Below are 22,837 nucleotides of genomic sequence, written 5' to 3' on the forward strand. Positions count from 1 at the left end.
GGAGGTGACTTGCTTTTCCACTCTATTGGTGGAAAAGGTACAGACTCAACATTTCAGACCCTGATGTGAACAGCTATGATGTGACTGCATTTTCTGAAGGGTATATACATTGAATAACAATAAGGGAGTCTACTTTTGTTTCCCATATGGATCTAAACCAGTCTGTTGACACAGCATGTCTGATGGCAGGGCATCAGAAGAGTCTGCTCACACCTTCTGTTTCCTTTGCAAAAACATTATCAGTGCCAGCCAATACCCGCGTTCCTAATAAGAGATAGGAATGTATCACTGAGAAAACCAGACGTGAAGAAATGCAGAGATTTCTGCTGTATTTGAAAAATATCAGAAACTTAGTCACTTAGCATTAAAAACCATAACTGTAATCTCCCCTTCCTTTATATGAAGCTAAAATTATATTTCTTTGACCCCATGTCCTATATTTAACACAGAATTTAATATACAATAATCATTTTACTCTAAGTTAAAACAAGAAGGAGCCAGTACCCAAGTAAAGGTCAAATATGATAGAAACTTGAAAATCTTATTTTTATCTCAAAAAGCTACCAAATTCTAAGAAAATTTCTATTTAGCTGCTCTGGGGCTTTGGTTCAAAATAAGAATTTCCTACTTTATAATTACAAGCTTGTGATTGTTTAACAATTTCTTTCCACTTACAAATCATGCCCTGGAAAGAAAAATAATGCACAAGGGCTTTTAGCAACTGGAAAGTTATTTGATTGCAACCCTTTTGCAAACATGAATTCCATATTTAACTGTAATCAGCAACCTTTTAAAAGCCTCTTTTGTGTTTAAAACCAGGCTTCCTAGAGCCTGCATCTGTCATAATTGGGTTTCTGAAGTCTATGCAGCTCACTTCATTTGCCTTCTGTGCTCAGATTCAGAAGAGAATAAAAGTTTATTAAAAGCAAAGAACAAAAGGGAAAAATCACAATATGCAGCAGTGTGAACACATCAATCTTTTCCAACATGTCCACCAATGCCAGTGTTTGCTGTATCCTGCCTCTCATTTCAGCTGCTGGTAGGAATCATTCAGGCTGCCGAGCTGCCCGCCTTAGACATGGGGGGCACATCTGATCCCTATGTGAAGGTGTTTCTGCTGCCAGATAAAAAGAAGAAATTTGAGACAAAAGTCCACCGAAAGACCCTTAATCCTGTCTTCAACGAGCAATTTACTTTCAAGGTAATTTTTTTTTTTTGTACTTACTAATGAACTTGTCCTCTGTTGTTCTAGATAACAGACTGATCTCATCCTGACACATATAGAGACCACTTGACCACTTGTTCAGAGACTCACAAATGATTCTATTTAGAATATTTAAGATTCTTATCTTCAATGTAATGAGGACTCTCTATTGCATTAAAATTTGGTCCCAGTAGGATTCAGCTCAGCTATTTCAGAAAAGAATATGGACTGGGATAGAACTAGCATGTCATTCGTATCTAAAAAGTGAGTTCAGCTTCAAGTGTGTCTGTGGACCTGAACGTTTCCCCCCTCTCTAAAATAAAGCCAAAAGAACTATAAACTTTTTCCAGGTTTCCAAGTTCCTGAAAATAAATCACGACCACAGAATAAAGTAAGCTGTGCAACACTATTTAAATGGTACAATGAGGTATTACTCTCGTTGCAAAATTTTTTGTGTACAGGGGAAATTTAAGTATTCTAAAACATTCTGCTTAACCCACCAATAAAAAGAATATGAACCTATTGTTTTTTTCCATCTCTAGCATTTTCCTCTTACTCTTGGCTCTTCCCTGGTGTTCTTCATCTTGTTGAGACACCTCAATTAGCAAGCAGTAACAAAGAGGAATTCTGGCCACATAATAACTCAGCAGGAAAAGGTGCTTGGCAGGTCTCAGGCATCTCTGCATATACGAGTAGTCTCTGTAGTTCTCATCTTGAAATCATGCATAAAAACAGTCTTTTGGTAGACATGTTTAACACGTGAAATTTTTTGAAATGCATTACTTAAAACAATACATGTCTGTGAATACGCCGAGGAGCAGATTCAGAATCACCTGTCTACCAGTCAGCCTTAGCGATAGCACGCACCTGACATTAGCAAACATCCTGGTATGAAATAAATGGATGAAACTGAGGGCGTGAGTCATTCCCATGAACCTTGTTTCCAATTTTGTAAAAGAGCGGTATCTTTCTATTCACTCTAAAATTAGAGTTTTTAAGACAAAAAAAAAAAAATCCCTCATCTACTGTCAGCAACTCTGTTTAAAATCTATACTTTTCTAAACCCAGATAGTTAATGTAGAGTAGCAGTAAAAACCAGCTTATGAAGAACTAATCATTAGGGTCAATATACCACAGGACATAAGTGAAAACGAAACAAAAAAATATTGCAAAAGGTAATTACAATCCTTCTGTTTGACCATGTATTGATCTTAATTTAGGTCAGTAGTTTCTAACCACAATTTAGTCAGCACATTCTTAAATTATTTGAAATATTGTGGGGCTTTGTTTTTGTTTTGAGTTATCTATATGTCATTTCTTTTAAAAAAGTGTATTGCTAATTTTTAGTAATGTCTATAACCTCAAGAATTATAATCATTGAGATTTTGAAATTGCCTATAAAATTTAATAGGTTCCATTTTACTTCAGGAGTGTTGATCACATCATAAATCAATCCAAAGTACAATATATTTTGATAGATTTGAGAAATATACCACCGTTTCTAGGAACTAGTTAATTTTTCCTTGTAGGCCTTGTAGATTATGCATCTTAAATGCCAATAGGCTGTATGATACAAGAATGGAAGCAAAACAGTTTAAAGAGGATTGGCTTTAAAATTGAGTTCAAATCCACTGAACATGAACTTGACATGCCCCACATGAAATGCTCCTTCTTTTCTCCACAACAAACTACCATTTGAAAGAGCTACTCATCATTCAAACAGTAAATATTTATTAAGTGCCTACTGTGTACCAGCACTGTGCTAAATGCTTTACATGTATTCGTTTGGCCTCAACCAGCCCCTGTGAAATAGACACTGTTATCATCACTTTTTGATGGATGAAAAAGCCGAGGTTTATTTACTTGTCCCAGCGCCATCAGTGGGAAAAAGGGGGAACCCAGGCCCAGACCTGCCTGACCTCAAGCTCAAGTTTTTTACTAATGCCCTTTCAGTACAATCACCAAAAAATCTAGAGAGATTTCAGAAATCAGATGAAATTTTCAAGAGTTCATCCCTACTCTAAAATTCCTTATTTCTTCCTTTCAAAACTGGCTCTTTGGAAGGGTTTATTTTTTCACTCTAAAGTAGAAAATGTGCTGTGCCTAGTTTTTAATCATAGTATTTTAATCTGATTCCAAATAGATGACAAATGATATAAAATAAAAACTCTTTGGAAAAACCAAAATTTCTTGTATATATGCAGTCAAATATTCTTCCTTCTCCTTTCCTTCTTAATATACAGAGTTAATTGAGAAATGTTTGCTGGAGCATAACACAACTATTTACACTGATAAAATAATAGCAAGTGTCTGAAAGTTGATCAAACCTTCAATACAAGTCTGAACAATTTCTTAATTAGGCATTTCTTCCCGGTTACTGAAGTGTAGCTTACTTGGATTGCCCTGCTTTCTCTGAATATTAAAAATGTCACTAATAAATATCCCAACCCATAGCATCTGTCCCAGTTATATTTGAACAGCTGGAGAATTCATCAGTTCTTGGCCTTTTGCCACTGCTCATCCTAAAGAGTGTCGTACCTAAGAATGAACTTCAAGATCTAGATTATAATGCATCTCTGATATTCAAAACAGCAATTTTCTAGTCAGCTCTTGTCAATCAGTAACTTATTTTAAGGAATAGGTGAGGCACCTTGTGAATTTCATTCAAGTCCTTGCAGACTCCTAGCATGCCTGTTCACATATCACTGCTCCATTAAACTATGACATCCAAATGGCCTGAAAGAGCGGGAACTCTCCTCAATACTCTGTAATGGCCTATATGGGAAAAGAATCTAAAAACAGAGTGGGGGGCTTCCCTGGTGGTGCAGTGGTTAAGAATCCACCTGCCAATGCAGGGGACATGGGTTCGAGTCCTGGTCCGGGAAGATCCCACATGCAGCGGAGCAACTAAGCCCGTGTGCCACAACTACTGAGCCCGTGTGCCACAACTACTGAAGCCCATGCGCCTAGAGCCCATGCTCCACAACAAGAGAAGCCACCGCAAAGAGAAGCCCACACACCGCAACGAAGAGCAGCCCCTGCTCACAGCTAAAAGAAAGCCCGTGCACAGCAACGAGGACCCAACGCAGCCAAAAATAAAATAAATTTATTTTAAAAAAAGAGTGGACATATGTGTGTGTATAACTTATTCACTTTGCTGTACACCTGAAACTAACACAACTTTGTAAATCAACTATACTCCAATAAAATTTCTTTTAAAAATGAAAGAGTTAGTAGAACTTTTGAAACAACTTATCTACCCGGTTAAGTTGCACCCTGACAGTATAACTTATCATAAAAATGACAACAAAATATTCTACAAGAAAAACTTATTTATATAGTCAAGTGCAATTGGCTTGGTTTATTCGTATATTAACCTTGAAGTGTTTCTAGCCTGACTAATAGTATGAGCTATTATTAATAATACTAACAGCTTCTAGAACTTTGGGATAAAGTGATAAATCACTATGGTAAGTCCTCATTTTCTCCCAAGTAATTTAAGCCCCAAGCAGTTAGTTAAATGATTCAATTTAAGGAAAAAAACCCCAAAGCACAAGTATCTCCCTGTTCTGTTTATCCAACATAAATATTAAAATTAAAGACTATAAACAGGTAACATGTTTTAAGCATTTTTTGTGACCAGATATTTTGTCCTCATCTTTTTATTTAGGTGCCGTATTCGGAATTGGGTGGCAAAACTCTGGTGATGGCTGTCTATGATTTTGATCGTTTCTCCAAGCATGACATCATTGGGGAATTTAAAGTCCCCATGAACACAGTGGATTTCGGTCACGTAACTGAGGAGTGGCGTGATCTGCAAAGTGCAGAGAAGGAAGAGGTAAGAAAAACATTAGCATTTCTAATGTGACAAGCCGTACTCGCCAGTTGCTACTCTCATACTAACCTATTGAGAGCTGCTGGGGTGACGTGAGTGATGTGGCCCTCCAGCTTCTGACAGTGAGCAAAATAGGGTCAGGGGATTGCATAACCTCGTAAAAAAGTATACTGATCTTCTGGGTCTTATTTGAAAGAAAACAAAGGTTTGTGCAGGTCTACAGATAATTCCCTGGGGTTGAGGGGACAGACAGACAAACACACCACTTCTAAAAGCTTAGAAATTACACACACGCACACACACAATCTGCTTCTTTAAAAGGACAGTGAAAAGTCATCTTTTCCTTTGTATTTTTCCACAAAGACTTTGTTTTCTACATAGATTATATAGCTATTAAATAGAAATGAAATGGCACTTTTTCCTTGATTATTTCTGCATATTATAGACAGTTCATTGTTTCTCCTAAAGATATCAGAGCACAATGGGTAAAACGTCAAATAAAATTCACAAAGGCAGATATTAAATCCACTTTTTAAGTGACTCACATTTTTACAGTATTCTTCACATTGTTTTGCCCCAGTTTTAATAGGTTAGCCCAGGATTTTTCTGTGATTTAAAGAAGGGAATTTCAGTAGCCTTAGTGCATTTAAACTGCATAATAATCAATTCTATTTGATTATGCTATGCCAGCCTGACACTAGTGCTTTTCTGAGCCAGTGTCTCAACAGGCCAAAACCAGAAAAGCAAACAATTCTCAGCTTCTCTGAATTCCTAAAGCAACTCCTTTTCCAGCCATTTTTTTGTTCCTAACATGGGTTTATAATTACCCAAGGGATTGCCAACAGCCTTTGTCATTTAGGATCACTAGACGCCTTGGATTCTGTAAGGTGTGGTCACTTTGGGGCCACCAGGGAAATCAGAAAGTAACCCAAGCCTTCAGAGAAACTCAGCCAAGAACATCACCTGGGAATCCTTTCAACCTAAGGTTTTCTGTAACCATTATTACTATTGAGGTTTTAGAACAGGTTTATTTATTACTATACTGAAATTGAATTTTATTAGTGCTCTAAAATTATTACTTCGTTGTAAAAAAAAAAAAACGAGTCAAAATTATTTGAGTTAAGCTCTGCTTTTTCTTTGGAAGGAAAACGTTTAGTCAAAATTAGATTCTTGGATATTGAAATAGATTTACTGCCCCTGTGGATAGAACCACCCAAGGATAATATGGAGTTTTTAAGTCTTACAACTTATTTAAGTAGTTCTTCCCTATGAGTAGACCAATATCTATATTAAAATGCAACATCTGTGTGAAAAACATTTAATCCTTTAATCATAATGTTGCTAGTCATTTAACAAAGTAGTGACCTGTTTCACTGAATTTTTATATTTTATTGACATATTTGACTTTGTAAGTTCCTTGTGGCTGGGGGATAGGGGTGGGACCATAACAAGTATTATTAACTGATAGATTTTTGTTAATTGATTATTGGTTGGCTTCTTGGTCGAGTATCCAGATAGGACCCACTTGTCCTTCACAAGGCCACCTGTCCAGAGGGCATGGCTCATGTCCTTCCCCCCCCAACTAGTCACTATCAAGTGGTATGGGATTCCAAGACTACACCCCTGGGCTTCTGAAAAGTTGGTAAATATTTTTGTCTGTGTTAGGAAATGTAATCCATCAAGCCATTTTCTTCTTTAAAAAATTCTTTGAATACGGGCAGAGTTTGATACTTGACACTGAGCTGACAGGTATGACGCTAGAATCTACGAGTTTAGGTAGACTCCCCAAAAAGAATCACGTTTTTATTCTCACCCCCTGAATTGCCCGTTTTCTCTCTTTTATAACTTTCTTCCTCCTCATCTTCTCTCCCTATGAAAGATTTTTTTTGTGATCCAACTTACTCAAAATGATTCACCAGGGCTTCTCTGGTGGCGCAGTGGTTGAGAGTCCGCCTGCCGATGCAGGGGACGCAGGTTCGTGCCCTAGTCGGGGAAGATCCCACGTGCCGCGGAGCGGCTGGGCCCGTGAGCCATGGCCGCTGAGCCTGCGCGTCCGGAGCCTGTGCAAACGTTTATTACGTACTGCTATATTCCTAGAACTGTGCCAGGTGTTTAAAAAAAAAAAAGAAACGTGAAAAGAGTGGACACTGCTCTTGCTTTCATGGAGTTTAGTGCTGCCTCACTTTCCTCCCTCACTCCAGTTTTTGCCTTGCTTATTGCCAGCTAGACTGATTTCTAGTAAAAGTCTTGCCTTTAAGATCAAACACTCCTGGGTTTCAATCCCTACGGATCCATTTACTAGCTCAGAGATCTTAGACAAGTCACTTATGCTCTCTAAACTTCAGTATTTTTTTTTTAATCTAGTAAGTGGTCTAACATTATCTTATTTTACAAATTAAATAGGATAGAGTATAAAGTACCTAGCGTGGAGTCTGCCATTTGACATATTCAACAAGCAAGAGATCTCCCATTCTTTCTTCTTGACCAATCTTTTTTGTGTCCTTTCTTTCTTGTGCTTTCATCTCCCTATTTGTTCTACTCTTTTTCCTCTATGTGTATTGCTCTACTCTTTTCCTCACCACCACTGTACTTACTGAATGGCTCTGGAGATTTTTAACGGGAAATAATTCTATAACTATACTTTTAAACCCTGGAGCCTTTCCTCTTTGGTATCTACTTGGGAATAATTTTTGGTTTTCAGTTGAGTGACTGTTTCCTTTTATCATGATATAGGAAACCTTATAAAACAGATGTCTAGCTTACAAAGTATCTCTGGATAACTAGATTCAGGTATAAACTTTCTCCTAATAAATAAGATTCCAATTACATTTTATGTCTAAAGAATTACTTCTGATAACGTGCTGTCTTTTCATGCTACTGTTCACTAACTAGAGAAAATTATAGTTGTTTGAATAAACTGAAGTCTTAGATTGACTTTAGTTCTCACGGTTTCAAACAAAATTCTTTTTCCATTTTATATGAGCAATTTTGTTTAAGATTTTTGTTTTGCTTTCCTCTAAAGTGTTAAATCTTCTTTTTAATGTCACAATGAGTGAAAGATACCAAAGAAAGCGAGAAAAACGAATTCAAGAAACAGCTTTGGAATCTAGAAACTGAACCGCTAGTCATTAATAGTCTGTTCAAGGAGAGACTTGGATTTAAACGGGTTAAATACAGCCCACTAGGATCCAACCCCAGGGTTTTGATAGCATGGGGTAGGCTTTGTTGTTTAAAGTTAAAAAATATAAAAGTCATAAGATGATGAAGCAATTACGTAAGTTAAAGGATTATGTGTTATCTTAGTAAGCAATTAAATACGCAAGCAATTGGGGAGAAACTGGAAAGGAGCCTTATCTAAAAGTTACTAAGCACATGTTTGAAACACAGGGGGTGTTGAAGAGAGAAATTAGGCCAGAAGAGCTTCAACAAGCACACAACTCCCATTGTTAGATTCTAGCCCGTGGAGAAAACCTCTGTGCTGAAGTTTCCATCCTGACTTTATGACGTTTTTATGACTAACACAATCCAAGTCCCCTCCCTTACTAGTAGTTCAGGTTCGCTAGCCATTTTTTTTTGTTGTTTAATGTTGCATGACTGATGACCCACTCTCCTTCCACCTGCTAACAGGTGAAGATGGAATCTGACCTTGCAAGACAGCTAAACCTTTCTCTTCCTTTTGTCTCTTTAAAACAGAAGTCCTTTGAGTTTCAAGAGATGGTTACGCATAAAACCATTGTCTTAATTTTCCCCCTTTTCAGGTTAAGGCCTCAAACATCATCTTTATAATCAGTATATACAGTTCTTCCACTGGTAAAAGGCTTCTAACATGTATAGCCTCAGGCTACCTGGTGAATTTTTAAGATTTTCTTCATTTTAATCATTCAAGAATATTTATGTCATCCATAAGTCAAACCTGAAGCCAACCTCCAGATATTTGGAGTAATCCATTCTTTTAATATTTTTACTTAATTACTTCAAATATTATGATCAATAGCTATGACTCCATTTTCTTTTTTAATGAATTTTATTTATGATCATTGCAGCAACTGTATCAGTCCTGTACCCCAGCATCAAGTACATCTTCAAAGCATTTAGACCCTTTTTATTTTAGCATTTGTTCCTAATTTTTCATCCCTATGCCTTCCACTACTACTTTTTAATCCCTAAAAACAGCATAAAATACCACCAGAATGCAACTGGATCCCTTTTTTTTAAGGAGTCTGTCTCATAACTTGACCAGTACTATTTTGTCTCCATTACAAAATGTCCATCACCTCCGCTTTGTGTAGAATTCGTTAAAGAGTGATTTTTAAATGAGATTCTGTAATCTAGTACAAATGGAAAAAAAACTGATTGCTGAATTAAAACAAGTTGGGACATAATTTAATTAGGACCCAAGCAGAAGGGAAGAGAAACTACTTTAGTGCCTTAATAGAAAATCAGTTTTGCAAGAAAACTTCACATTTTTAAGTCTAATTAGAAAAACATTTAATTCACAGAAAAGCATTTGGAGAATACATATTCAATCAAAAATCCAAAGTTTTTTTAAGCTTATGATAAGTGACTTGATATTCCTTTGGAATGCGTTCAAGTCATTATTCCTTATGGCAACTCTTTTGTCCAAGGATCATGAAAGAACTGATGCTGTTTCTAAGTATACTTAGCAGTCACGCCCTCCAAGAATCTCCGCACAACAAATTAGTGCCCTGAATGAAATCCCCATAAAAGGTTAAGTGCAGGAACTTTAATATGGAAGCCAGTAAGAATCTACCTTGTCACTCACAAACTATCACATTAGAGAAATGCAACAGACACTCATTTTGACCCCCAGCATTCCAGGAAGGTATACTTATTTTTACTTCTTCATCGTCTGTCTTCCCCACTGGACTATAGGCAGCGTATCTATTGTTTCCAACTGTGAAACCAAGTTTAATCACAGAGGCAAGCACACAGTAGGTGTAAAAAAATATTTTCGAATTAATGAATGGGGCAGAGTTGCTTATTATACATGAGAGATGCTTCAAAACTTCCATTTTAAAGTCCATGTTATGGTAATTGTGTTCTTATTTTACAAATGAAGTCTAAAGTATTCTGAAAAACCATCAATAAAGTATCTTAGCACCAAACAATGAAAGTGATTTAGTACCCTTTTGTCTTTTCAGTCTTTTTATATCAAATGGAGGCAGATAGATGCTTAGCAAAAGCATTCTAATTGTTTTTGTTGATGGTCATGAAAATGATGAGTTTCTCTCACTAATTTTTTGGGGGGAGGTGAGGGGTAAAGGCTTATTCAGGATCTCTTTCCTCTGTATAAACCTTTTTATCCTGTTTCCATGATGCATGGAGAGCTTGTGGCTCAGCTTAATTTAACTTTTATTTAAAGTTAAGATTTAGTTAAAGCTCTGATTTGAGTCTCTGCTGGCAACATGGAAATTTACCCAGAGGGAAATGGGAAAGAATCAATTCCAAGGAGAAGTCCAAGAATATGAACAAAATCTAAGTTTATTGTATCTAGAATATTTGTTGCTAGTCAGATTTATAATAAAATAGATATAAAACAATTCAATAATATTATATGAAGACCATGATATATTTTAGTGTACTTACTATCTATGTGTCCATTTTGTGGTACGTGCAACATAATAGTTTCCCTTTAAACTAAGTAGAGTTGCATTTGATTTCTTGATATGTCTTTGGCCATAGCTGTGGTTTACTTGCATCTGAGTTTGGTCAGAATTTCAATCACCAATTATAACTGTATTGCTATGCATAATAAGTATTGTCGGCTTCATGATGTGGTTTCTAAAAACATCATAGGAAAGAATAACTGGAAATATCCTTCTAGTGTGTAGGACTGTAATTTGATTGCCTTTCTAGTTAAAAAGCCTTTTCAGGCACAAATGGATGAAAACAAATTCTCACTTCACTGAGATTCTAAATGAAAATTTGGTATCATTTGTCTGCTAAAATAAAAACGTGGGAACTGTGAGCTTCAGTTTTATTGGGGACTTAACTGAGGACTATAGCCCCAGAGACAGCCTCTCAGATAGCTCCAAGGAACTCTCAGGAGGACATAAGGGGGGAGGTTAGTATATACGTGATCTTGGCAAAGAGGTTTGGCAAGCAAAAGCACATCTCTGTAGAAGGTTGCTACTAGCCACGAGGAAAAGATATCTCAGTTAACGATTTTAGTGCTTTAAAGTATGGGAAGATGCAAGAATTTGGGTTCATAAGATTTTCTCCTGAAAATATCTAACTATCTGAAAGCCTTGTTCTGCCAGTTTTCCCAGAGCACAGAGTGCCTCATTCCTGATCTCCACCCTGAGCTCCTTTCAGGGTATGTTAAAGGTCAGCAACTCCAGTAGCTAATGACTCAATCCTTGTAGAACCAGACAGCAAGCGACATTCTTTAGTTGGCCCTTTTTTTTTTTTTTTTTGCTGTGAATTCCCTAGAAAAAATAAATTTAGACTCTAAAGAATTAAGTGGAGGGAGAGATCCTGGACATTTTCAAAATGCCCTTTGACGACCTCCCATGGTTCCCCCATTATCATAACTTAACCTACTGCATTACCCTCCCCTTCACAGCTGTCATGGCCCAGAGGCCTGGATTTCCAACCCAGCTCCCTCGGTTCCAAAATTCATCTTATTAAAAGCTTCCCTTAACTTCTCTACCTAAGTTATAAACACCAATAATAATAAGAGCTACTATTTACTGAGAATCTACTGTGTGTCCACAAAAAAACTTCACAACAGTCTTCAAAAGTGGCATATTAAATCTGTTTTACAAAATGAGGGGAAAAACAAACCTGAGCCCAGGAAAGTCTAAGTAGTCTGTCCAGGTTCACACAACCAATGCCAGAGCTAAACTTCAAACACCGGTCTTTCTACTTCACCACTCTTTCTACTTCACCATACCATCTGCTTTAAACAGTGTCTCTCAGTCTCTTTAGCCTCCAAGTGTAGCTATAAACTCAACTTAAATGCAACAACAAAAAAAAAGAGCAAAACCAAACTGATACAAATTAGTTTTTCCTCAGCTTTGGCTTGTTTATTTTGGAATTTCAACATTTGGTCAATTTTCTTTGACAACATTCAACTGATTAAAATCTACATATATATTTTCCCTCTCAAATATTATAATACACTGCAAATGTAACACAGCAAAAGAAAAAAAAACAGTAAATAGCTATGGCATTTTTGTTTCTTCTTCATAATATTTCATAAATACTTAGCATGAATTCCTGTCCAGGATACAAAGTCCTAAAATTCAAAGGTCCTGTCCAGGATACAAAGCCCTAAAGTTCAAAGGTACTCATTAACACAAACATGTTATTATTCACTCATGATTGCTGATGAATTTAATGAAGGCAGAGGGATTTTGCTTTCCAATAAAAAAAATTCATTAAATAGAATTTAAATTCCCATTCATTTATTCAGAACATATATTGAATATCTGTGAAATTACCACTGTAAAGTGCCTGGAATGGAAGATTAAGATTCACATATGGGAAACGGTCAATAATTGTAGCAAAATTTCGTAATGAAAATTAACAAAAGCAGTTTTGTAAAGAGCCAGATCTGAAGTATAAATTACTGGGCACCGTATGTTTTAGGCGCAAAGAAAAGGTACGGACAGGGAGGGTCCGTGGAAGAGTCGAAAAAAGTGAGCTAGTCTTTAAAACTGAGTAGATTTTGAATAGGCAGAAGGAAACTAAGAATGCCTTCCAAAAGTTAAGAGGTGAACAAGAGACAACTGACAGAGCTAAGACCGCCAATGACAGGCCCAGGTAGAAGTAGAGTGAAAGCTTGAACAGATATCCTGAGAAAGAAGACTGAATGAAGTAGTTTAGTGACAGTTTGTCCCTTACAATGTCAGACTGATCAACCTAAACTCAGGACGCTAAATAAAGCTCGTAAAACTTGTTCTTCCCAAGGACAAGAGCTGGAATGTGAAAGCCAGCCCCACCTCTATGCCAAGCACTCTACTAAGTGCTTTTCTCACATGATCTCAGGTAATCCTTGGTGCAGTCCTATGGGGTCATTCTTCAGATCCCTGTTTGGGATTGGCCAATCCCCATCGGCCCGGTGCACCCAGAAGGTAAGCACCAGAATAAAGATTTAGACCTAGGTCTGACTCCCAAACCCATTCTCTCTCTCCTCTGCCATATTGCTACTTAATTGACTAACACTCAGTGAGTCCAAGGATATTGCCAATCTTGTTTCTCTTCTTATCCCCAGTGCCTGGCACTGTGCCTGGAACATCCCAAGTGCTTAAATAAGTATTTCCAAGGGAATCGGTTGGACAAATTAAAATAAAAATTTTCTTTTACAAACATGCATGAGTCATACCACCTTCAGAGAAGTCATCTTTGAAGGATACCCAGTTTTTCCAGTTGTACTGCCTATATGGTACATATTTTGAATTCCAGCCCCTCTCTCCAAAAGTATACAATACAGTCTTCTCTCTGTCCTCAGTTGTGGCCTGTCTTTAAAAGGTAAGTTTGATTGAAATGGTCATAAGCTGTTTCCAAGTATGGCCTATAAGGTGATGATCCAACTGAGTAAAATAGTTTTAGTTATTATGATCAAGTAATGAAGTGGATATTCTTGTGAGACTTCTATTCTGACTCTGACCAAAATGTTTTGAGCAACAACATCATTATATAGTCTCTCAAATGGGTCACTATAGGAAAAATCATCAAGAGATATAATTTCTGGATACATGTAGTGCCAAGGAAATCTGTTTTAATAGAAACTAGTGTAGGTGTTAGTTTTCTTTTTTATTTAAAGAGTGAGAGTTTTCAGTCGAACTTTAAATACAGCAAAGTGGTTTAGAAGCATGGATTTCATGAATATAGATTGGAGGAGCATAAAGTGAGGAGTGGGAATTGAAATAGGAATGAATAGAAAACAAAAGAAGGGTGAGAAAAATGATATAGACAAGGGCAATCTTGCCTGTATCTGGTTGTTTTATTATTGAAATAGCAAAGAGGATTCTGAGTGGGAAGCAGTGTCATCAATGCAGGAGAATGTCTCGTTCTGTCCTGTCCTCCAATTCCACACATTTGGATCTTGTACAATGTCATCTTTTCTGGTGGTTCATCATATGCTTTGGAACAATTTTTTTTATTATCTTGTTTGTGACTTCTTCAAATAAAATGTTTTCACCTTCTGCTTTACTCCTGCCTCGCTTTGAGCAAGCCAAATGTTTGTATTGTGAATCTTTAATCCATTACAATCTGTTACCCGGCAATTAGATGAAATGTCAGCAATTCAGTTGTACTATTTGTACTAAAGAATAAGGGAGAAGAATGAGGACTTGCTGATAAACAAGAACTTAAATAATTAAAGGATGAAAGAGAGGGAGCCCGCATACACACATGCAAACCTACTTGTTTTACACGTGGCTAAGGTTCTTTCCAATTGTGAACAAGAGGCCTTAAATACTGCAAATTACTTTTATTCCTTCATTCTTTCATTTATTCAACATATATTTATTAGGGCTCTTTTGTGAGCCAGGGACTGTACTAGCTTCTAGAAAAACAGTGGTGAAGATAAACAGACCCATTAAGCGTAGTCAATTATACTTTAATTATGAGACAGTACCACAAGTAGATAAAAGCTCTGAGCCTGGACTCAACCGATGTGTATCCAACCATGACTCCACTTACTATTGGTGTCCTTAGGCTTGTTACTTAACCCTTCTGTAAAATGGGATTAATATTACCCACCTCCATGAGTTGTGATACACTCTAAAAGATAATTCATTTAAAGCACTTAAACAATACTTGGCACCTAATAAACTCTCAACAAATACTAGGTTTTCTTATTATGGAAGACACTGATCAGAGCCTTTATTTCCTTGCCACTGAAAAAGCACTGCTCTGACCACTAGACTTATATACTTTCTTTTGTGAGGAGACTGAGACAGCCTTAGGGTTCAGAGGACATCAGCATACAGTTCTGATGAAAGACAGGATATCCGAGTTTAGCCCCCATGTGTGAGAAACGGTGGATGAAGACAGACTGGGGGTGACATGGAGAAGAGGTCACAAGGCCAATCCAGGGTAAGGCTTAGCACGCATGAGTGGAAGGTGGCAGTAACAGTGTGTGGTCCCAATGACCACGCACTTCTCTATGCTCTGACACCACAAAAAAAGAATTCAAAGTCCAGGCCCTACTAAATCAAAAAGACTGTCAGTAACAAGTATTGGTGAAGACGTGGCAAAATCGAAACCCTCACACAGCTCTGAAGGGTGTAGCCGCTTCGGAAAACAGTTTAACAGTGTCTCAAAGTGTTCAACAGAGAGGATTCATATGACCTAGCAATTCTACTCCTAGGTTTATACTCGCCCCCCAAAGTGGAGATGCATTTCCACACAAAAAAATTGTAGAAGAATGTTCGTAGCAGTATTTTTCACAATTGCCAAAGAGTGGAAAGAATTCAAATTTCCATCAACTGATGAATAATTAGACAAAACATGCTATAGTCATACAGTAGAATATTATTCAGCCGTAAAAAAGAGTGTAGCACTGATACGTGCTACAACATGGATAGACCAGAACAGCCAAATCCACACAGACAGAAAGCAGATGAATGGCTGCCTAAGGCTGGGAGTTGCAGGGTGGGGTGGGGGGCAGTAGAGGAGGAGGCATGAGGAATGACAGCTGGTGGGTATGAGTTTCTTTGTGCGCTGATGAAAGTATTCTAAAATTAGATAGTGGTGATGGTTAACACAACTCTGAATCTACTAAGATCCACTGAATTGTATCCTTCAAGAAGGTGAATTTTCTGGTAGGTGAAGTATAACCTCAATAAAGCAGTTTAAAAAAAAAATGTTATTTCAGGTACTGAAACCCTCATCATGGAAGCATGATGTTTCTAGGTTGACCTGGGGTTCCATCTGAAGCAGAACTGATGTATGCTGGGAATCCTCTCCCAATACTCTTTCCAAAGTTGAGGGATATTTCCTCAAAATATTCCAGTCTCCCTTTAAATCAGAACATGTGTCTGCAGGATCCTGCTCTTCACCACCACACCTCTTGATGTAAGGTCAATACTAAGACCCCTTGGAGAGATGAAGAACCCAGGCTCAGGCCACGTGGCTAGCCAGTGAGAACTCAGGATTCAGACACCCTTTTTCTGATTCCAAAGCCATTTTCTACTAGTGTACTCTCTCGTAGGGTAGAAGCTTTAGGGTTGCTTATCCTGACACAAGAACAATGTTCTAAATATTAGAACTACCCACTCCCTTTTGCAGTCTGCCTTCCTACGGTAGATTCTCAGAGATTCCTCCAGTCATTTCCTTGCTCTTTTCTGTGCCTTGACTAGCAACGTCATGCCTTTTTTTAATGGAGGTAGAACTCAACATATAATAAAATGCAGGTATGAAGTGTACAGTTCAATGTGTCTTCACAACTGTATACACCAATATAAGCACCACTCCAATCAGGTTGCAGAACATTTTTTACCCCCAAGAAGTCCCACATGCATCTTGGTGTCTATACAGGAATGCACTGATACTTACTCTAATGGGATTCTATAGTTTTTTCTTCCTCATCCTCACTAAGTGCCCTGATAATACTCAGCATCACCTTGATCTTTAACCCACAGCGTATTGTTTCCGCTGTACCGTACGACTGGCACCTCATTACACACATCCCTGTTTTCTAAGTGTCAGTGCCAAGCCGCTTTGTGCCGTTACATAAAAAGATGCCTTGTTTACCTGTTTTGTTGTCTACAGGAGTATAAGCTCCTTGGAAGGAAAGTATTTACGACTTTTGCACATCACAGTAATTAGCTCTTAGGAGAACGTGTGGCAGGGATCAAATGAGGACAGATCCCACCAAATCCCATCAACCCTCTGAGCCTCATTTCCTTATATGTAAAATGCTGTTGAAAAATGTAGAACGATATGTACTTACGTGTTTGAAATTTACTTTTGTTTTTTCCCCAATGATTTTTAGAAAATTCATAGAGTTGTGCAACTATCAGAACAACCTAATTAAAGAACATTTCCATCACCCCAAAAAGAAACCTTGTGCCCATTTGCAATCACTCCCATTCCCAGCCCTCATCCCCAGGCCACTATTGATCTACTTTCTGTCTCTATGGACACTGCCTATCTAGACACTGCCTATCAACGTAATTCTACAGTATGTGGCCTTTAAAAAGTTATTTTTCAAACCCAGGTCTGTCTGATGCCAAATGAGTTCCTCAAGTAAACAGATACATTGAGTAGAAAATCACTTGCTCTTTGGGGGAGCGGGGGGGAGATTCATGGTTTCCAGTACCATTTGGCAGTTTCAGGAGTATTTTTCCTCTCACTGTAGCACCACTGACAGTCTCAGTATCTCTTTCACTCACTCCTGTCCACTCTTTCCAGATTTCAAGTGCCTGAAGACAAAGAGGAATGGCACCTAAGCTTTTGGGAAGACTGATGGGAGGTTTCTGTCAGTCTACTGCAAACAAAACTTCTGCCACTTGGCTGTCCCCTGCCAGCCTTATCTCCTCTCTTCTCTCTTTTTATCTCTTCAGGAGAGCTCAGGGAACAAATAAACCATTTAGATTGCTTTTTTGCTCCCTTTTAAATGTCCCCCAAGCTGCTAATAACATGCAGTTATTTTCTCCCTGATGGAACACAGCGAGACTGTGAAGCAGGCATGTATGTCAGGGTGCTCACAGGGTCTTACCTGGCCCCCAGGAGCTGGCAGGAGTCCAGCTTGGAAAACACAGGAGAGCACCGGGCAGTAGGAGAACCCAGAGCACAGCGAATCCAGCCTTGGGCAAACCATCTAAAACGCTTAGAGAACAGTGTTCTTAGGGGTAATGCCCTTCATTCTAAACTGAGCCCCTCCTTTCAACATCCTTTCTGAAAGTAACTTCTAAATCAGTATTTTTGGTTTTGGGTGGAACATAATGAGTTTATATGCAAGAACAATTTGCTGGACTTCAGATAACACTGGAGTGGAGAGATGAGGATTTGTGAGTGAAATGTGAGGCCCTACAGACAATTCTATTAGAAGGGAAAAGAGTTGAGGTCTATCCCGATGGGGCTTTTTCTGTAAACCTACATCGTTGGAAACGCCTCGTAGATCAACGGTGTGGTTTCCTTTACTCACAGAACTACATGTTAGATCTGTGGGAAAGAACTACAAGACAGAGCTGCCAAGTGAACTATGAAAAACCTAACTTTTTACCTTAGGTATTGGCATATCCCAATGATCTGTACTGTTCTAGGGTGTGATGGCTTAGGAGGGAATATGATCTGAACCTCATACATTTTTAGAGGGTGTCAAACCCTCTAAAAAACCCTGGTTCTGCCTGTCAGAACTAGGCAGATCCATCTCCTGACCCTGAACATGGTCCTAAAGTAAATCACTTGAGGAAATTGGATCCCAAAGATTACAGGTGGGGAATTTTGAAGTGTGTCCATATTTCATTGGAGATCAAAGAAGCCTAACTAAAAGAATTGTGGGCTGACTCACATGATAACTTATTTTTGAAAGGGCTGTTTTATCTTGAAGATTATGAGTTAGGAGAAACTAAGGTGATTGGCAGTGGAAAGAATCAGAACGTGTGAAATTCCTTAAAAATTTATTGACTTAAATAACTTTGTGTTACACATAATTTAAAAAAACCCTTTAAAAAAAGGGAAAAAAAAAATTTTTTTTTTTTTAAATACTTCTAGTCATGTCTCCTCATTCTCTAAGCTGCAAACACTCTGGAATGTGGTGAGAGGTTATTTAGCAAAAGTTAACCAACTGCTCTTCAGTTTAAGGTGTTACTTCTGCATGTATAAATCAATATTCTGACAAGGAGCTTCCCTGAATTTTCTCCTTCTGCTAGTGTAGGAGGGGAACTTTTAGGAACCAGCATAGTGTCAGGAGTTGTCTGTTCTTAATTGTATCTCAGTGTCAGAAAACAAAAATAGAGTGAGATTAGAATATTCAAATAGGTCAAGAGTCTGGAGTTTTGTTTTTTGATCTTTGAACATATTTTTGGATAGCCTAAGTCATAAAGAGAGAATGTAGACAGCAGCCTTTGAAATGCTTGCCTGATTTAAAAAAAAAAAATTACCATCAATGTTTAACTTAGAATTTGAGGACAGATGTGTGCTGCTTCTTGAGGTCACTGGCTTTCCAAGTCCCATCATGTTGATGCTTTGTTTATATTGAGGCCACATTTGAAAATTACATCCAGGCTATGGAACCTGAGTGTCACAGTAGGATTGCCTAATTTTAGGGGAAATTATGTTATCTTTTGTTGTTGTTGTTGTTGCAGTACACGGGCCTCTCACTGTCGCGGCCTCTCCTGTTGCGGAGCACAGGCTCCGGACGTGCAGGCTCAGCGGCCATGGCTCACGGGCCCAGCCGCTCCGCGGCATGTGGGATCTTCCCTGACCGGGGCACGAACCCGTGTCCCCTGCACTGGCAGGCGGACTCTCAACCACTGCGCCACTAGGGAAGCCCTCTTTTTCTTTTTGGTAGACAGTATTTTCAAAGCTCCGTTAGCTAGAAAAACCAGGTAGAGCACAAACTTAGCTTAACTGTGTTTAAACTCCCATCTATTGAGTTTGTGTGGGGGGCAGATGCGTGTTAGGTGTGTTAGCTCATTGATTCCTCACAGTGACACTCTGGGGTACGTACCCTCCATATCCCCAACGGATAGACAAAGAAGCTGAAACTCAGAGAAACTGAACAGCATGAGGCCATGCAGCTAATGGGAGGCCTGGGGTTCCGACATGGTCTGACTCCAGACACACATCACGCATCACATGGGATCGCCTCTAACTGAAAAAGAGGTCACAAGGCCTGCATTAGGGATGAAGTTTTAGTCTGCAAACGCACACCCGCTCTGCACACACTCCGTACTTTGTTCCTCTTACTCTTACGCTCTCAACTCTAAGGTCTCCACCCTACTGTGCGAAGACGGCTACGACAGCTTGCCTCAGTTCAACACCAATCCCAATTCCCAACCCTCTTAGCTGTCCCCCAGCTTTCTGGGTCAATCTTTCTATGACATAGATCCATCTGTGACAGATCCACCTAGGATTCACGTGTTTCTGTTTCCAAGTCTCTCTATTCCCCATCTTCCCATCTGTTTCATTCCATCCTATCTCAAGTTCCCAGCAGGAGGAAGTCATTGCTTCCATCTCTTTCATCACTTTTCCTGATACCAGGTACAATGGTGAACTTGGAGTTGGACATCTGCCTTGTAACTACCCCTAGGACACCAAAGATCAATGAAACATTTTCATGTTCTCCAGACAGTGTTTAATAAGGTATACTTGAATCTAAGAGACAGTTCTTTGTGAAACGAAGTATCTTTGTCTGCTTAGAGTTTCCTAAGCCCCTGTGTATCACAAAACAAGAGAAGCTCCTTATTCGCACCCTATACAGAAGATTTTGAGCTCTGTAGAATTTCTCAATATTTTTGTCACTCCCGAAATAATTTTTAAAGAGCAATGAATCTGCCAGAAAGGGCTGATTCCTTTATGAGGTGCTACAATTTGAAACATGGCACTGACCATCCTGCGAGATTGCCACTTCAAACTCTTCTTACAAGAGAAAGAATAAGAGGGAAAGAAAATGCATGAGCTACCTCTCACCAAACCAGATGATTACTAAGTGCCTGTCATCCAGTTTCCAATTTAGCCTTTCTTCAAATCCAAATATTTAATAGTTTGAGAATAAAATCATAGCATTCCTGCCTGGAAATTTATGTCATCTTTATATGAATTAATTTCACATATACCTTAGCCAAATTTTTAAACACTTTTTATGTTAGGTCTGAATTTTAGCAGGATAACTAGCCTTTATTAAATGAGCAGTGGCTGGTGTCATTGTCAGTCATGACTTCCAAAAACCTCGTATCAGTTGGTGGCAGACCTGGTTTCCTGCACAAGGAAATCATCTCTATCGGGGGATTTCTAGAGACCTTGATTCTCACCACCACCCCAAAACCCCAGCCTCTTCCACCTGCTGGTTTATGGTCTCTCTCCAAAAATCTCCTGACTTTGTAATTCGAATTGCTGATCCATTCCCTTGGGAGGTAAAACAATTTACATATTTAATTTATATATGAAATAATTAAACACATTAGCTCAATTAAATCTCACAGACTTGTGTTATACATATTATGCTAAATGTGCACATGAGGAAACCAAGACTCACAGAGGCTAAGAAACTTGTCTGAAATCACATAACTAGGAAGTAACGACCAGATGTTTAAATGGTTTGCCGGAAAAGTCCATGTTAATTACTATTTATTCTATTTTTAGATTCCAAAGTGGAGCAGGGACTCCACGTCAGATTCCTGGGGTTGAGAGTTAGGAACGGTTCAAGCCACGTATAAAGGGACCTGGTAATTCACTTAGGAAAGAAATGTAGCATGCGACAGTGGTGACCTTTACAAACTGGGTAAGGGTTTTCCCGAAGTAGTAATCAGGATCAGAAGGGTGCCTATTTAAATAGCATACATGCAGTTTGAATTCTTTTTCTTCCTTTTTTGGTGTGCTGGAGGAAAGAAAATTGTTTATCCCAGTGACTGTGACTTCATATCCAACAGTGCTGAACCTCAAGAGAGAAAAGAGATGAGACAGCTGCATTTTAACAAGGTTGATTTAGGCCAGAGCTGCTGTTTGGGGCCTCTGGTTTGAGTCCGAGATAAGTATTTATTTACCAGGATGTACTGCTATACAAGTCACCAGCAAATGATTTCACGGAAGAACCCAGTACACAATCACAAGGATCAAACCCCCTTTCAGATCCTCATGTTCAGCGCATAATGAATTCAGTGCCCTGGGCTAGAACTTAAGTAAGTGGGAGCAAAACCCAGCTCATCATGTGTCATTTCTACAGGAAGATAATGCTTGATACATTATGTGATCTCCTGTATGTGAAGCAGGAAGCCACTGTCCAGCCATTAGAGTGTCAGGACAGAAGACAGAAAGGCTGGGAGCCCAACAGGGAGGGTGTAGTGGATTATTTCTCTCTGGGTGTTGATGTGGTGACCTGCCATTGCCCACTGCCCTTCCCATTCTCAGCATACTCGGCCGCCAATGTTCTCTAAGAAAATGCTTCTGGGTGCCTCCTTTCCACATAAAATCATACGCACTTGGGCTCAGAACCGAGAATGGAAATGGTTCATTTCCCAAATGCAAGTTCTGGCCCACCTAAACAAAGATTTGTACGCAATAAGTTAAAATCTCTCAAAGAGTTTCAAGCGTCAGTTTTTCAAACATATTCTCGGACTGTGAAAATTAAGGATTAATATATCCCTGAATGGAAACCGCTAATTAACATCTTCTATGCTTTATTCTTCCTATTATGTCTGAGATTATTTTCTTACTTTTAAACATGTTGCATCTGTTTGGATTATCTTTTTTTTTAATAAATTTATTTTTTTTAATTTTTTTTTTGGCTGCATTGGGTCTTCGTTGCTGCGCACAGGCTTTCTCTAGTTGCGGCGAGTGGGTCCACTCTTCGTTGCGTTGCGCGGGCTTCTCATTGCAGTGGCTTCTCTTGTTGCAGAGCACGGGCTCTACGCATGCGGGCTCTAGAGCACAGGCTCAGTACTTGTGGCGCGCGGGCTTAGTTGCTCGGTGGCACGTGGGATCTTCCCGGACCAGGGCTCGAACCCATATCCCCTGCACTGGCAGGCAGATTCTTAACCACTGCACCACCAGGGAAATCCTGGATTATCTTTTGTGTCCCATATATTTCAGCTTTTATTAGTTCATATTTGTCCCCCCCAAAATGTAGGTTAAATAGGTGATAAGTAAGATTTACACTA

General features: G+C 38.7%; 1 protein-coding gene and 1 non-coding gene across 4 annotated transcripts in view; both read left to right on the forward strand.

Moving 5' to 3' along the window:
* The window catches only part of SYT1 (synaptotagmin 1), a 541,914-nt gene that overhangs the window by 401,987 nt on the left and 117,090 nt on the right, over positions 1 to 22,837 (forward strand). For all 3 annotated transcript variants that reach the window (XM_067697425.1, XM_067697423.1, XM_067697424.1), the window contains 2 exons: positions 1,034 to 1,201; positions 4,875 to 5,042. In XM_067697425.1, the coding sequence (XP_067553526.1) occupies positions 1,034 to 1,201; positions 4,875 to 5,042 (336 nt within the window). The remainder of the gene's footprint in view (positions 1 to 1,033; positions 1,202 to 4,874; positions 5,043 to 22,837) is intronic.
* Positions 18,075 to 18,205, forward strand: LOC137203059 (small nucleolar RNA SNORA18). The gene has a single exon (XR_010932887.1). It is a non-coding gene; the product is annotated as a small nucleolar RNA SNORA18 (small nucleolar RNA).

Source organism: Pseudorca crassidens, chromosome 11, assembly GCF_039906515.1.
Source record: "Pseudorca crassidens isolate mPseCra1 chromosome 11, mPseCra1.hap1, whole genome shotgun sequence".
NCBI classification, from domain to species: domain Eukaryota; kingdom Metazoa; phylum Chordata; class Mammalia; order Artiodactyla; family Delphinidae; genus Pseudorca; species Pseudorca crassidens.